Genomic DNA, 17,476 nt, shown 5'->3' with positions numbered 1-17,476 from the left:
AATATAATTGTCTAGGAATCCTGAGAAATCTGGGCGAAGATAGAAATTCGAGAATTCACAGCATTTGACTTGTAATTGCAGCTTTGGAACTAGATACAATCTTTCAGAAAGGGAGTCAAATGAGAAGATAAAAGGTCCAAAGGGGAGGACCTTGAGTATTAAGAAAGGGCAGAAAGAAAAGAATCAATGAAGGAGATGGGAAGGAAGAGCCAAAAGAATAGAATAAAAACCAGGGAAATACGGTATCTTGGGAGTTAAAAGGAAGAATGTATCAAGAAGATCTTGAAAGAAAGAAAGGAATGGTCATTAATGTCCAATCAATTAGAGAAGAAAGAGAAGGCAGAGACTGAAAAATATCTATTTGATTTAGGAACAAATAAAAAAAAAGATGTTGACCTTGTAGACAGCAGTTTGAGTGGAAAGGTAGGGCAGAAGCAAGGTTGTAGGGCATAGGTGGTAAATGAGAAGCGGTGTGGGGTGGGGGTGGGGGTGTGTGTAAGATTCTTTCAAGTTTGGTGGTGAAAGAGAAAAGATACGGTGAGAGAGACTTGTTCACATTTAAATGCGGATGAGCTAAAGCCAGTGTAGAGAGGTTGAAGATGCAGGAGAAGGATGGGGCACTTGATGGGAGTGGAAGGAGGTGAGAGGGTTTAGGTCCTAGAGCACTTGTGGAGATGTTAGCAGTAGAAGGAGGGACCTCTCTATTGTAATGACAAAAAGAAACAAAGGATGAGTGTACATATAACCAACTTGTATTTGTATTTTTATTGTTATGTTGAGAAAGGCTCTTAACGAAGTAGATGATGAAGGAGAAGGAACTGTTAACAGCCAATCTGAAGAAAGTGGGAATGAGTTGGATAACTCTATAAACTCTCAGTCAAAAACTAACGTAGATCGGTATGTATATATGGATAAATATTTACAGGGTTTCCCTTTTCTCCAAGGCTATTTCCTTTGTTTCCCAGCTTTATTGAGATATTATTAACATAATATTGTGTAAGTTTAAGGTGTACAATGTGTTTATAATATTTCTACTTGTGGAACTTAATGATGTTTTCTTTGTGGCCTAATATATGATTAAATTTTTGTAAATGTTCCATTTGTGTGCTTGGAAAGAAGGTATATTCTATATTACCAGGGTATAAAGGTCTATCTGTATATCCTTAAGATCTGCTTCATTGATGATGTTGTTTACTTTTTCTGTGTCTTTACTTACTTTTGTCACTATCTTATATTGAGAGTAGTGTATTAAAGTCTCTGTTAGTGTGTTTCTATTTTTCTTTGCATATGATGTTTAAGTATATTTAATTCTATTTAAAGTTAAATACCTGATTGGTGTGTTTTTTGGTACATGGATATCCATAAGTATTGTATTTTCATTGTGAATTATGGCTTTTAGCATCATAAAGTGTCCTTTGTCATATTTAATGCCTTTTGGCTTCAGTTCTATTTTGTTTGGTATCAGGAATGAAACCTCTGCCTTCTTGTTTCTGATTGCCTGGTTCATCTTTGCTCATTCTTTTATTTTAGCTTTTCTGAATTATTGTGTACTAGGTGTATCTTTTGTATTTAACATTGAGTTGGGTCTTGCATTTTAGCCAGTTAAAAGTCTTTTTTTTTTTTAAATTGGTCAAGTAAGCTTGTAATATTTATTGATATAGTAGATGTGTTCGATGTCAACTTATTTTATAGTACTATGTATATTATACTATAATTATAGTTTTCTTTCTCTATGTAATGTTTTTTGTGTTCTCTTAAAAATTTCTTTTGATATTTAGGAAGTTTGTAATTTTGTTCTGGCTGGTTGTCTTTATATCTACCTTTTATAGAGCCCTTTAGTCCCCTATTTTCTTCAATCTTTTGCTCTCAGGTGTGTTAGTTTTAAATGGTGTGCTTTGACTTCCACCTATGACCTATGCAACAAATAATTTATTCTATATTCTCATTCTTTCTCTTTTTCTCTCAGTCTTTCTCCTCTTTTAGCTGCATTTTTTTTTTTTTGCCTTGACAGGACATAAAACATTTACATATTATTCTTCCCTATTATTGCCATTTTTGTTTTAGTCTTGGATCTATAGTTAAATGTATTAAATGCTCATCATCAGTCCTTTTATGATGTTTTCCTAGTTAACTTTTGGTTGGATCACTCATTTAGACAAAGCTCATGGTATAGGGTTTATGAGTTCTATTCTCTGAGTTCTTGAAAGCTTAAAAGTTTTCCTGTAGCTTTGATATTTGAAGGATAGCTTGGCTGGATATAAAATCTTTAATATTTTGTTTCCTTAATTTCCTTGAAAGTGTTCCTCCATTCTTGGCTTACTTTGAATGTTGTTTTGACTGGTCTGATGCTAGAATATTTTTCTTGCCCTTATAAATAATTAGGCATTTTTATGTATTGATGTCCTTTATATTTAAAATTTATTCTTTTATCTTTAAAATTTAAATATTGCTAAGCTGTGTTTTGAGTTTACTTTTTCAGGTCAGTTTTTCCAACACAGTTGGCTTTTTTGTAGATTCGGTTCTTTTTCTTTCTTTTTTTCTTTTTTTTTTTTTTCCTGGAAGTAAGTTTCCTTGGGTTATAGTTTTAGATATTATTTTGATATCATTGTTTTTTTTCTTTTTCAGAGACTCCTTTTACATACATAAAAGTGATATCTCTTGTTTTCTATTTCAAATACTTTCTCTCTAACCTTTTATTCTTTATTTTTTGTTGTTGTTTTCCTATAATCTTCAGTCTTCCTTATTAAATGTTTATTTAATGATTATCCATTGGACGCATTGTAATTTAATCTTCATTTTTGAGTTTTTCTTTTTCTTTATATTCTTTCCTGAGTTCAGTCAATTCTTATTTTGTTCCTGGTTTTTGTCCATCTCTGCTCTTAGTTTTAGAACTTCTGATTCAAGATCTATATCTCCAAATGCTTGTTTAAGTATACTGAATTCCATTTAAAGAGTTTTGTTAGTTTTCTTCTGTTCTTGGTAGGGGAAAAATTTTCATTGGCTAGAATATTTCAATTACATTTTCTATTATATTGTCTTGTATGATGCAGACTGTTTTAGTTTGTACATTTTATGGACAGGGTTGGGAGTTTGGGGTAGGTCTTCTCTCAATTAGAGTGAAGTACAGTTATTTTAATGGATGCTTTTTCTTTTTTTTAAAGTATCAGCAGGTGAAAGTTGGTTTATACTCCAATACTGTTCTTTTTTGTCTTGAACTGTTCTCCCTTGTTAAACATGTTAAGGTAATACCTTTTTTTTTTTTTTTTTTTTCCTTTAGCACTCAGCCTCCTAAGAACTCTTCTTTCTTCCTGTTGACATCAAGAAGTGGTGTCTTTCCAAGACCTACCACCTTGAGTTCTATGCACTTTTTAGTAGTATTTTGACTGCCCAAGTTTGGGATATGCGTGCGTGTGTGTGTGTGTGTGTGTGTGTGTGTGAGTGACCTTCCTTTCTGAGTATTTGCTATTTAGAGTGGACTTCTTTTTTCTGGAGGTGATTCTGTCACCAGTAGACTCTTTGCTTTCTTCTTGGTTTGGTCATTTTCTTTTTCTTTTCCTTTTTTTTTTTTAAATGACCTGTTTGGTCATTTTCAGCTGCCCTCACTCCCTGCTAGGGCTTCTGACAGGAGCTCAGGAAATATCTTTGCTGGAGTATAGTGTGTATTTTTCTACTTATAGGTAATTTGAAGTTAGTAGTATCATCTGTTTTCCAGTCATGTAGAAGGTATGGGTTATGAGCTATTTTTGCTCCTCTTGTTGCCCTGTCTCTTGGGTTTTGGAGGATGTGTGGAGTGATTCAAATTTAGCTGGTTGCTGTTTCCTTAAGGACACTTGGAAACATGTATCATCTTTTAAGATGTATTATCTTAACATGTATCATCTTTTAAGATAAGCTTCTTTCAGAACCCAAATATAACTAATCTTGTGCAATATTGCTTTTATTCTTTACATTTGAATCAAGTTACTGTTTTTTATTTGGTTGGGTTTTATCTCATTAGTTGTGTGAGTTGTGTGAGTCTGGGTTTTATCTCAGTAGTTGTGTGGTTTCCAGTTTTGAATACCTAATGTCTCAAAATGTTACTTGTTTACTATTAAACATGAGGTATCAGGAGATGCATTAGACTTGGGATCTGGAGACTAAGTGCCTTTTGATTTGAAAATTTCTATGAATACATATTCCTGTGTGACCTAAAACAACAGAAATTTATTCTCTCACAATTCTGGAGAAATCTGAAATCGGTTTCATTGGACCAAAATCAAGGTTTTGGGAGGGCTACACTTCCTCCAAAGGTTCTAGAGGAGAATCTGTTCTTTGCCTTCTTTGCCCCTTCCAGGTTTTGATGGCTGTTGGTCTTCCTTGGCTTGTGACAGCTGCATCATTCCAATTTCTGCCTCTGAGTTCACATCACCTTTCCCTCTGTGTGCATGTTCAACTCCTCCTTTGCCTCTCTTTTATAAAAATATACATGATACCATTTAGGGCCCCCCCAGAATAACCTCACATCCCAAGATTCTTAACTTATTCATATCAGCCTGTTTGCTGACTGTAGAATTTTGGGAGTCTGATTCTTCCTTCATTTTATCCTATCTCTGTCTCTTTCAGTCCAAGCTGCAGTATTTCTGCTGGTATAACATTCTCAAATGACCTTGTGTGTTTCCTTTGTATGTTGGATGACATTAGACAAAGAGGCCCTCCAGAGATCTTCCCTGGATAATTCCATCTATGTTGCTATCTGCTGAGATCATTAAGGGGATCTATGAGTCAGATGTCTAATCTCTTTCAGATTAGCAAAACATTGTCTAGCCATACACTTGTCCTTCTTTCCACGGCTAACAGTGTGGTATCTCCTAATTTGAGCATCTTTTGCGTTCTGGGCAGGCTGAAAATTTCCCAAATCACCAAGTTCTGGTTCCTTTTGGCTTAACAGTTCTTCCTGCAGTGTATCTCTTTCCTCCTACATTTCACTCTAAGCAACAGTAAGAAAGCAGGCTGTACCTTCAACACTTTTGCTGGAAATCTCCACAGCTAAGTATCCAAGTTCATTGTTTACAAGTTCTGCTTTCCACACAACTCGGTTATGTTTTCTGGTACTTTATAATAAGGATTGCCTTTCTTCCAGTTTCCAATCACATGTTCCTCATTTCCTTGTGAGCCTTCACCAGAAGCTCCCTTAATGCTCATATTGCTACCAGTATTCCATTCATGATGATAGAGCCTTTCTCTGCCATGCTCCTCACTTCCTCCTGGGTCCACAGTGGAAGGGTCTGTAACATCCATATTTCTATGAATAGCCTGTGTAAGACAACCTAGGATTTTTCTAATATTTACCTAAAAATTCTTCCAGCCTCACCCATTCTCATTTCAGAGCTTTTTTTGGTAAACATTTTTTGATATTTTGTTACACTAGCACCTCGTATCTAGGTGCCAGAGTCTACATTAGTTTTCTATGGCTGCTATAACAAATTACCATAAACTTGATGACTTAAAACAACAGAAATTTATTCTCTCACAGTTCTGGAGGCCAGAAATCTGAAATCAGTTTCACTAGGCTGAAATCAAGGTGTTGGAGGGCCATTCACATTCCCTCTGGGTACTGTAGGGGGAAATCCATTCCTTGTCTCTTCCAAGTTCTTGTGGCTGCTGGCCTTCCTTGGCCTTGAGTCAGTATAATTCCCGTCTCTGCCTCCATCATCACAGCACCCTCTATGTCTGTGTGTGTCAGAGTCTCCTTGTGTCTCTCCCTCTTATAAGGATGCACTTGATTGCATTTAGGGCCCATCCAGATAATCCAAGGTCGTCTATCTCAACATCCTTCCTAACTTAATCACATCCGCAAAGTCCCTTTTTAGTCAGATAAGGTAACATTCACAGATTCTAGGGATTCAATTATAAGTATCTTTAGGGAGGCCATTCTTAAAGTTGTCATAGGTAGTATTATATTACTTTCCTTGTTGTTGTCACATAACCTGACTCTTAAAAAAGTATAAACATTAGAGACAGTAATGTGAGTTCAGACTGTTTTGGATTTTCCTAACTTATACAGAAATCTTGTTACAACACTTTTCTTAGGATTTAGCTGGAAGCTTGGACTTTGAACTAACACTTACAAAGGAGTCTTTCTGATGCTTTGATAACTAGCCCCCTTTGAATGGATTGCATTATAGGCCTTTTGCTAAATATATTTTGTAGCAGCAGCTAATGTGCAATGTACTATCCATAATTTGCATGAAAGCAACTCCCTTAGGTTGAGATTTGTGGAGCCACTAAATAAGATTTCCCCATTCGTCTTTTTTTTTTTTTTTTGGTAACAGCTTTATTGATTTATAGTCCACATACCAGTCCATCCACTTAAAGTATAACATTCAATGATTTCTAGTATATGCAGAGTTATGCAATCTCTAGTCAATTTTAGAACATTTTCAGTACCCAGAAGAAACCCCGTATTCTTTAATAGTCAAATCCCATTCCCTCCCAAGCCCTTCAGCCCTATCTAATCTACTGGATTAGTCTCTTCTCTATCTCTGTAGATTTGCCTATTCTGGACATTTCATATGTGTAGAATCATTCCGTATGTGGTCTTTTGTGTCTGGTGTCTTTCACTTGGCATGTTCTCAAGATTCATCCATGTTGTAGCATGTATCTCCACTCCATTCCTTTTTATGGTTGTGTGGGTGTAGTACATTTCACTTCTCCACCCATCAGTTGATGGGCATCTGGGTTGTTCTACTTTTTTGTCATCTACCCCTTTTAAGTCTCAGTCCAACTGAGAAATAGATAAAGGAATCAGATGGTTGGAGAATAAAGTATAAGCCTTACCAGTGCTAAAGATGATTATAGCAAAAGGTTTAGTTCTCTAACTCCCTATACTACAGCTCTTCTTCCCACTCCTTCTCCCTGCTCCCAGGGACTCAGGGCAGAGTCTGCTCTAGTCATTTTACTTCAGTGATGAGCATAGACTGTGTTCTGAGGACAGCCTCCTTCACAGAGAGAAACCAGAAAGGACCAAGCCATGTACTTTCTCTGGGAGAAAGAGAAGAGAATGGGGCCCATACCACAAAAATTCAGAAAGGACAGATTTTTCCTTCGAGCAGGAGCCAAGGTTGGTGGGAAACTGGGAGGAAGATGGAATGATTCCTTCTAACACTAAGAAGACTGGCATTTTAGCTACCTGTCTTACCAGTTAAAGCAAAATGTATTTTTTTCTTTGATTTTGAATTATTAAAAGTGCTATCAATCAAACATTTAAGCAGTTGAGCAGTTTAAGTGATAGCATTTATTAATTCTGATATAGCTTTGTTGCCCCATATTTTATAGATTTCTCCACCAACTGAAGGAAGATAATTCTGAGTTAATTAATAAACTGTGGACTGATATTCAGCAGAAAATAACAACACAATCCCAAAACCCTCCAGGAACTCCACCACCTGCCCCTCCATCAGGAGAACAAAATGGTTTGTTCCCCCATTGTATTATTTCTCACAGAACAGTAACTTGTTTTATTATGTTCTTCCTTAAACATAGTAATGTTTAAAGGAATATTATTTGGGTTTTGACTGACTTTACCTAATGAATGAAATACTGATTGATCTGTTAATTGGAATGCTTAAAACTTTTTTTTCCTGTTCACTTGAGATTCTTTTGGAAATGTTTTTTCCTTTAGCTGCTCTGAATGCTACCAGCGCTGTCAAGAGAGTCCAGACCAGGCTTCAATCTGAAGAATCTACTGAGACTCCAGACTCAAGCTATGTTGTGGGACAAGTGCTGAACTCAAGGAAGCAAAAACAGTTGTTAAAGAAAGGTTCAGTCCCTCAATTTACAAAGATGAATTGTTAAACGCATAACTTGATACAGCTTCCTTTATCTCTTAGTAAAGTTTTTCCCTTTAAACCCATCTAGTTGGAGCCCGCTGATTAGACTTTTCTGAATGGTAGCTAAGAAATGCCTCCAAGTATAACAATGTAACTCTGTAGAAAGGTGGTTCTAGTACATTCATTATAGATAGTGTAAGCCTGATTTAGACTGCATTTTTTATGAGAAATGGTGATAACTTTTATAAAAACCTTTTGTAAACTGTGAATATCAGTCAGTGTTTTTTCTAGTAGCTTGCTGGTATAGCTTTTCCTGGTCTTCTAATAGGGTGACTTCTGTCATTATCAGTGAAAGGAAAACTGGATTCCAGTGCTCCTTCCAAGCAGAAGAAGAATGTGTTAACAGCTAGCACAGCCTCCACAGACTTACCAAACAGCAATAATTCCAGCCTAGATGTCCTCAAACACATGATCAATGAAGTGGAACATGAAATGGAAGAATACGAACGGTGGACGGGACGCGAGGTCAAAGGACTGCAGAGTAGTCAGGGGCTTACAGGCTTTACTCTGTCACTGGTGGGTTCCCTCTGTCGCCTGGTTCGGTACCTTAAAGAGGTAAGAACAAGAGGTTATTCTCCTCTACAGAGTGCTGGTAGAAACATTTGGGTTTTTTTTTCCTCTACACTTAATTTATTGCAATTTCCAAATGAAGAATAGTAAAATTTGAATAGCTTTGTTTAAAATATCTCAGTTTTAGATTATCTGCAGTAAGGTTTTACCTCTTAATTTCCCTTTACATACCAATTTATGTATCCTATAGTATAAGTGATGTTGATTTTAATACAAGCTGTAGTAAATTGTAATTAGTAAGGTAAATCTATAAATAAAATCATGTCTTATGCTGACATTGAATATATTGTTTGGAAGTATTAAGTTCAGTAGAACTACTAAATGTGTCCTTGTTCTATTGCTTTTCTCTGTGTTCCTACTCCTACTTTAGTTTGGAGAGTGGCATGCCTGTAATCTGTAGACACAGATGAGGAAAATTCTTCACGTTATCTGTGTGACTACTTGGGCTTTGTCTGAAGTAGATCTTTTGTTGTTCTGAAAATAATTTCTAAGAGAAGCAAGAATTATTTCTGTAATTAATTTTTGAATAACCAGTCTTCAGAATGCTGAGGAATTAGAGCTAGCTCTACATTTCATCTTTCAAAAAACCTATTTAAACTGTTATCTTATGTTTTATACATTTAAATTTGTTAAACAAATACAACAGAAAATGTTCAAGGACATTTTATTATTAAAATAGTTGGTTCATCACTCTAATTCTGATGTTTCAATTTCTCTGGAGCTGTCTTCCTAAAATTACTTTTTAGTGAAATATTTATTGTACTGTCAGACTTACGAAAGTCTTATCATTCTTCTATCCTTAAATTAGGGCTCTCCAGGAATGTACTTTCGGTTCTCCGAAAGCATTGCAGATTTAGTAGCTTCCACTTTTTAGCTAATCACTTGCTCTACAAAGTTAAAACCATTTAAGCCTGTTGCCATTTATTTTTTATTTTATTTGAACAAACTTAGTTGTTGGATTGGTGATCATAATCACATGGCATGAAATTCCAAGAAACAGAAGGTTATAGATAAAAATTCTCATTCCCACCCTTAACTTCCATTTAACTAGTTTGCTTCCCTGTAGCCAGCAGTCATTGCCAGATACAGGTGTATCCTTCTAGAGATGGTCTGTGTATATTCAAGCAATATGTATATGTCCTTCCCTCCACTTTATTGGGCAAAAATTTGTACTTATTTAAGCCTGTATACCATTCTGTTTATTATGTTCTATATAAAGAAGGGAAAAGGACACAGCATTTCATTTTAATGCAATATAAACCTTTTAATAAAAATGTCATTCTCATTACTGTCACATATACTTTGTATTATTTTCTTTGACAGTTTTGAATAGAAACTCTTAGTTTTCAGTATTTGATGCTTTTGATGGGAGTTTATTTTTGGATGGGAATTTTATCTTATTATTGATGGAAGTTTTTTTTGTTTTCTTTTTTTTGTAGAGTGAGGTCCAACTGCGTAAAGAAGTAGAGACGAGGCAGCACCTGGAACAAATGTTAGGTGATCATCGAGAGCTCATTGATGCTCTTACAGCTGAAATTCTTCTCCTTAGAGAAGAAAATACTGCTACCCAGGTACTTAGATGAGATCCCAACTTTTCTCCATTTAGTAAAATAAGGTATCTTTAAGAGTATGTAAGATTTTCTTTTAGTTGCCTTTGGTTTAGTTGTGTGGATGTGATTACTTATCTCTTCTTTATTATCATCAACAGTAGCTTTTATAGAACATTTATTATATTGGAGGTACTATAGTAGAAACTTGAAGTACAAATAACATACAGAAAAGTCTGCTGTCTTTAAAAAACATACTATTATTGGGAAAGACAGAATCTACATTGAAATGGTAACTACCAATATTATAGCAGTTTATCCAAAATGTGAAATAAATGTTGTGATAGCTACTTCTAATTTCAAAACAGCAGAGGATACAATTTAGAAAGCTTCCTGTAATCATATGCCATTTAAAGTTGTTTGCAGTATCTTCATATTTATTAGATAAGTCCTTTTTGTCACTTGTCTAGCTAATTGCTCCTTTTATTTTTTTTTTTTAAAGACACAGTATTTCTTCTAGAAACCAATTAATACTGCCTCAGTGGTGCATTAAACATTCTTAATTTGTGCTCTTTCTGTTCTCTCTGGGTATTGCTTTCACTGCAGTTACCAAATTGTGTTACACATACATGTATACCTGTCATCAAGACTGAGCTGCTTGAGGGGTGCCTGGGTGACTCAGTCAATTAGGCATCTGCCTTTGGCTCAGGTATACATGGTCATGTATACCTGAGCCAAAGGTCATACAGGTCATGATCCAAGGGTCTTGGGATCAAGTCCGGCATCGGCCTCCCTGCCCAGCAGGAGGCCTGCTTCTTCCTCTGTCGCTCCCCCTGCTTGTGCTTGTGCTTTCTCTCTCTGAAAAATGAATAAATAAAATCTTAAAAAAAAAAAAAGACTGAGCTGCTTGAGCAGAGATGGTTTTATTCATCTCTTTGTTCTCCAGTGATGGTTGTTATTACTTTTATTTGTTAGCCAAAAGAGACTGGAAAAGCCATAGTAGGCAAGTTGTGTTGTATCAATGGACATTAGATATAAGACATGCAATTTTTTTATTGATCTATCCATTTCACATACCATTTAATTATCTTATAGAAGTGTACAATTCAGTGGTTTTTAGTATATTCACAGAGTTGTACACCAGCACCGTTATCTAATTCCAGAATGTTTTCCTTACCCCAAAGAGAAACCCCAAGCTTGTTAGCAGTCACTCTTTGTCCTCTCCTCCTTACAGCTCCTGGCAATTATAAATCCACTTTGTGTTTCTAAAGATATGCCAAATGTGGATATTCCATATAAATGGAATTATGCAATATGTAATCTTTTGTATCTGATCTCTTTCACTTAGCATAATGTTTTCAGAGCTTAACTATGTTGTAGCATGTGTCAGTACTTCATTCCTTTTTATTTTCCACTAATATTCCATTATAGGAATAGACCTCATTTTGGTTATCCATTCATCAGTTGACATTTTTAGTAGTTTCTACCTTTTCGTGTCCTATGAGTGAATAATGCTGCTATGAACATTCATGTACAAGTATTTGTGTGAACTTAGGTTATCAATTCTCTTGGGAAGGTGAGCAGTTTTAAAATGTACTAATTGAAAATAAAAATAAGTAAAATGTACTAGTTGGCTCAACAAATCGTATTGATTTGGGCCGGCGCTGTTCTTGGTGCAGGAGATACAGTCATGAACACAGAAGCAATCTTTGGGTGAAGTTGTGAAAAGTGACCATATCATTCATCTATTTTGAAGGCAAACAGTAGGATTTTCCGATGGGTTGGATTTGGATATGGGGTAAAGGAAAGGATGTGAGAGGAGTCAAGGGGGATTCCAAAGTTAGGGGCTGAGCATTTAGAAGGATGCAGTTGCTGTTGATGAGTTGGGAATGTTCAGGGGGAGTTTGGTTTTGTACATGTTCAGTTTGAGAAGCATATGTGAGTTCTAGATGGAGATGCTGAATAGGTCATTAGAGATGATTGTGGAATTTGGGAACAATTTGAGCCGGTATGAAATTGTTTAGTATACTTTATTCAGTAGTCCCACTAACAATTCTGACCATCTGTGATTTTTATAAAATGTCTATACATTTTGCATATATATACATATATATGTATATGTGTATAATACCTCTTATCTCAGTGTATATATTTTTTCTTAACCTTATTTTATATACATTACGTAACTTCTTACTGGGTCATGTTTATCAGTGTAAGTGCCTGTGTAATACTCTGTTAAATTAGCTTGAGTCAGTTGATACCATTTATATAAAGAGGTTTTATAGATCAAAAGCACTGTAAAAAGGTTAATTCTTATTGTTGTACGGTAGTGTATTTATTAATTAATAATATTCTGTGATACATTTGACCATTCCTCTGTCATGGGACTTTTAAAACATTTATGATTATGTGTTCTTGCAAATGCATGACTTTAGTATTTGAACGAAAGTTTGAAGTTCCTAAAGGAGTTAAAGTGGTGATACAGCTCTGCATGTCTAGGTAATGATCTGAGGTCTGATATTGCAATGATATTATTTCATTCTTTTTTCTCCAGGCAAGACTTCAGCAGTACATGGTCACAACAGATGAACAACTTATATCGCTGACACATGCCATGAAGAACTGTCCTGTGATAAAAAGCAACAAAGAGTATCAGGCATCCGAAAGGGGATCCATAAGCAGGAAAATGATAGACAATCTGGGTGAGTATGGTCTTATCATCCCAGGTTGGCATTAAACACAGAGTGAACAAAACTGTAAACTTGTATGTTATTGGTCATGTATACATAGATAACATTGTCACAATGACAGTTGCCATCGCTATTTCCAGCTAATATTTGTTGGGTTCTTGCACTATGCCAGGCACTTTTTAAGTGTTTTATGTGTATTATCTCATTTAGTCCTCGTGATAATCTAATGAGGTAAGTATTATTGTTATCCCTACTTTCAGGATGAGAAAACCAAGGCTTTGAGAGGTTGGTAGCTTAGCAAGATCATACAACTAGAAAGTAGCAGAATTTGCTTCCTAGACCACTGGGGCTTTAGTGCCAAAACTTTTCATCACTGTGCACCAGGTTCAGGAGGAGAGGAGATGGTCTTGGAAAGAAAAAGAAATACTGAGTTTTAGAAATTTCTAACTTTTTTTCATTTGTGGTGGTATTTGGAAAGCCTTTCTTCACTTCCTGTGCCATCCTATGTCAGAGTCTGAATAGGACAGTTAGGCTTTTTCATGTTTTTTGCTTCTTAGTAACACTTTGATGAGTATCTGTGTGTGGTAAGTATTTTATGTATTTAGGAGTGTTTTCTCATGAGGGATTCTGAGAAGTGGCTGACTAAAATTTAACTTGCATGAGATAAACTCAATGGCTGAGGCAGGTCTCAGGGACTAAGTGCTTTTTTCAAAAGCAGCCCCTTCTTCCCAGTGCTGGCCCCTTGGGAGCCTTTCCTGTGAGTTACAGCTAAAGAACGATATGGCCTAGAAAGTGAAGACTCTAGAGTCCATGTGATTTAGCTTTCTGTGGAAATGCATGTAAGTATAAATACCTGCAGTGTATCTGTAGTTACAAGTGCTGACAGCCTCTCATCTTCTTCAGAGGGCCCTGTTGTAAATGCTAATGTCTCCATGCCATTGGCGTTCAGAGGGGAGGAAGCGGCTGGATTCACACAGGAAGACTTGCCTGTTAAACTGTCTCAGGTGCCAACTCCCCCGGATAGTGTGAATCTGACTAACAGTTTTCCCGCACATATATTTGAGCCGGCTGTGTTGTTGACACCACCCAGGCAGAAGAGCAACTCAGGATTCTCTCCCTTGCAGGATGGTAAGCAGGCTTCTTCTAAAGCTGCCTGACGGTTGTTTTTTTATGCTTTATATATGCAACATACTGTGTCCATTGTTACCCAGTAAAGGGAATTCTGAAAGATATTGATTGCCACACATAAACTTTAAGCTAAAGGAGGATTTTTCAGGGTTGTGTATATCATGTGTGTTACACCTGTGGTGAAATGTCACATTAAATTTCATTATGTATCTGTTCTATTAGACATTGTAAATATTATATCAGATCAAAGGATTAGAGTCCTCAGCATTAAAATGTAGAGTACGGGAAATCCTCCTTTCCCTGTGGGCCAGGAGCATAGGAAAGGGTAAGAAACAAGAGATTATACTCCAGAGAGAGAGTAATGAAATTTAGCCAAGGAAAGGTAAGAACTGTGACTATAAGGATTTTGTAAGTCAGATTTGGTTATTAACCTCTTTCTCACTGAAATTTCTTTAGCTTAGTCAGTTGAGGTAATTTTATAATGAAAGTTGATCAACAATTAAAAATAGCTTTCAGGTCACTTTTTGCAGGACAATATAGAGTTTAGAATAAAAAATTTTAAAAATTGTTTTTTTTTTTTTAAGATTTTGTTTATTTATTTGACAGACAGAAATCACAAATAGGCAGAGAGTCAGATAGAGAGAGAGGGAGAAGCAGGCTCCCCGCTGAGCAGAGAGCCCGATGTGGGCCTCGATCCCGGGACCCTGAGATCATGACCTGAGCTGAAGGCAGAGGCTTTAACCCACTGAACCACCTAGCCGCCCTAAAAATTATTGTTTATCCTTAGCTCAGAGATTCTTAACTTGGGGTACTTCTTCAGAAGTACCATGGAGTGTTTCATTGTTTGGAAAATTATGTTTATTTGTCCACCTGTGCATTTTTTTTTTGAGCTATAGAACCTTTTTTTTTAATAATTCTTCAGTCAAAAAACTACCTTAGATTCTCCTCCAGTGTTTTTAGAAAAATGTTATTCAGCCATGATTTGCATACATTTTTTATTTCTTTGAGTGTTTACATTCTTACACAGGGGAACAGAATAATAACTTTTATTGTCATTGGAACTTAGAAATTTGGTCAGATTTTCTGTACCTTCTTTTCAATAAAGTACCTGAAGGGGCCATAAGAGTTAAAGAAAGTGACAAGTTCTTGCGATGATAAGATTTGTTTTGGCATTTATTATGTGACTGTAAAGTCTGTCAAGTCTTTCTGGTATAGGGAGACAGTGCTAGGCTGAGGGTCAGAAGTGCTAGAATCTTGGCCCATCAGGCGACTAGCTGGGAGGCATGGAGCTAAGACACTTACCGTCTCTACATTCATTTTTCTAGCTTCAGAATGAGAGATTTTTCTTTTATCTTTAATGTTCATCTGGCTCTATAGTTCTATGAAATGGTATCTTCTCTTTAGAGCCTAGAGAGAATTGTTAACTCTGAATCGGAGATATGATTTCAGTTCTGATTTCTGTTCAGGTTAGATTTTCATTCTCAAAGTAAGCTTTCAAATGTTTACATGGAATTAATATGCTCATCTAATGATCTCTTGAGATATTATAAAGTATTTCCCACTGGTGATAGGAAGATAGCTTGAAGTTGTTGTGGTTGTTCTTTTTTTTTTTTAAAGTAGGCTCCACCCCCAGTGTGGGGTCCAACATGGGCTTGAACTCACAACCCTGAGATCAAGACCTGAGCTGAGATCGAGTTGAATGCCTAAGGAACTCAGCCACCCAGGCACCCCAAATTCTTTTAAAGAAACAATTACCATAAGTATATTTACTCTGATTACAAATATACTAAATGTCCACTAAAGCAAATTATTTGGGGGCTGTTATAGACACCTCTTTGTTAGCAGGTTTGCCTTGAAAATAATGCCACACATTTCTTTTACAGTGTGCAGATGGAATAACCTTTGAACATGTATTCTTAGTTGGTGAAGTTTTGTCATCATATTTTTCAGACTTTTATTTAGAATGCCCACATATAAAAAATTGTTCAGATAAAGGTGGGAGGTACATAGAGCCCTTTATCAGCCTTTAGTTATACTCTGGAATAGCTCTGTTCAATAGAACTTTCTGTGATGATGAAAATGTTCTGTGTCTGCTCCATTCATATTGGTAGCTGCTAGCATCCGTGGGCACTTTAAATGTGGCTAATGTGACTGAAGAACTGAATTATTAATTTTATTTCACTTTAATTAATTTGAATTTGAATTTGAGTAACTGCGTATGTCCAGAGACTCTCGTAATGGACAGCATTGCCCTAGAATTTCCCATCATAGATCATTTCCGTTAGCTACTGATTGACTTCTACTATCTTTTACAGCCACACTTTTTGAAAGAGTAGTATATATATGCTGTTTTCATTTTCTTATCTCCCATTCATTCTTCATTTTCAAGTGTCAATTCTAATTTATATTTTGATGTGGTTAAAAAAGGCACATACAAAGGTCTTTTCCTCTTTCATCTTTAGGCCTGCCCTAAGAGGGAAGCATTTTTTCCCAATTTGATTTCTTCTTATCTTGTGGTAGTCTCCATAATTAATATATTTTTATATATTTTCTCTTAAATTTTAACTTTATGCAATAATTATAGACTGTCCTTTATTAAAGAAGAGGGTTTAATTAACATTAACTCCTACTTTCCTTCTCTATCTAGTTTGGATGATTATATTTTAATTTTTAATTCTTCTATTGCTTAACTTTTGTGACTTCAAATACTTTCTATCTCTTTGTTAACGCTATGCAGTAGCGCTTGGTTTTCCATTATGAAAGACAGGGATACTAGCTCTGCTTCCCTTCTGGCTCTCCTGTGCTTCCACTTCACACCTTCACTCAGTCTATATTTCCTTTTACTGTGTTGAGTTTGGTGACATTTCCTTTGTTCCATTACTACACTTACGTCTTCTGTGTCTTGTCTATAGATGGTTACTGAAACTTGAAAACAAGTGACTGTTTTTTTGTTTCTCAATCTATTGTTACTATCAGTCTTTGTGCCACAGGAAGGAAAAAGTTCCTAGTATGAAGATCAAAGTGAATTTATTTCACTTAATCAGTTGTTCAGAATATTTAAGTTTGCTCTATATTTATACTGACTTTCTTCCTTGGTTTTTGTTTTGCCTGGAGTTTGGAATTGCTTTTACCGTCTTGTTTACACAAGAATAATGTGCTTTACTCTCTTGTTTACACATGAATAATAGCTTCTGGTCCTTTAGTTATACTGTGTGTGGCGTGGAATCCGCTTTCATTCCAGAGATAATTCCCAGAGCTCTTCCACCCTGCTCCAATCTGCACTGATTTCTCACTCGGGCCCGCCACACACCTCTTATCCTGGGACTTGCTAAGGTCACGCTCCTGGGGTTATATCTACTATTTCCTGGATTCCATTTATTCCTCTTTGGTTTTCTCCCTCAGGTTTCTGAAAGAAATCATTAGAATGGGTGTATAGAAGGTAAATCCCTAAGTTCTTAAAAATCTGAGAACATTTTTCCTTTTTCTGTTATACGTGGTTGATAATTTGCCTAGATATAGAATTCTAGGTCCATAATCCTTTACCCTGAGAAATTTGAGGCATTGTTCTATTGATTTTTACTATCTGGTATTGCAGTTCAGATGTATGATGTAATATCTAACTTTTATTTCTTTGTATTTGATCTACTTTTTCTTTGTGGAAGCTTTAGAATTC

The 17,476-nt window shown here is 35.9% G+C and overlaps 1 protein-coding gene across 8 annotated transcripts in view; it reads left to right on the top strand.

Moving 5' to 3' along the window:
- SPICE1 (spindle and centriole associated protein 1) overlaps nt 1-17,476 on the top strand; it is a 66,033-nt gene that overhangs the window by 36,907 nt on the left and 11,650 nt on the right. For all 8 annotated transcript variants that reach the window (XR_004382040.1, XM_032852226.1, XM_032852228.1 and 5 more), the window contains 7 exons: nt 785-897; nt 7,315-7,451; nt 7,661-7,798; nt 8,158-8,423; nt 9,878-10,009; nt 12,540-12,687; nt 13,579-13,803. Coding sequence is in view for 7 of the 8 variants with exons in the window: in XM_032852226.1 (XP_032708117.1) it covers nt 785-897; nt 7,315-7,451; nt 7,661-7,798; nt 8,158-8,423; nt 9,878-10,009; nt 12,540-12,687; nt 13,579-13,803 (1,159 nt within the window). In the remaining variant the exon portion in view is untranslated. The remainder of the gene's footprint in view (nt 1-784; nt 898-7,314; nt 7,452-7,660; nt 7,799-8,157; nt 8,424-9,877; nt 10,010-12,539; nt 12,688-13,578; nt 13,804-17,476) is intronic.

The sequence above is a fragment of the Lontra canadensis genome, unplaced genomic scaffold (genome assembly GCF_010015895.1).
Source record: "Lontra canadensis isolate GAN:19392208 unplaced genomic scaffold, GSC_riverotter_1.0 scaffold6, whole genome shotgun sequence".
Lineage (NCBI taxonomy): Eukaryota > Metazoa > Chordata > Mammalia > Carnivora > Mustelidae > Lontra > Lontra canadensis.
Note: the sequence above shows the minus strand (reverse complement) of the source record. Positions and strands in the feature narration are given on the sequence as shown.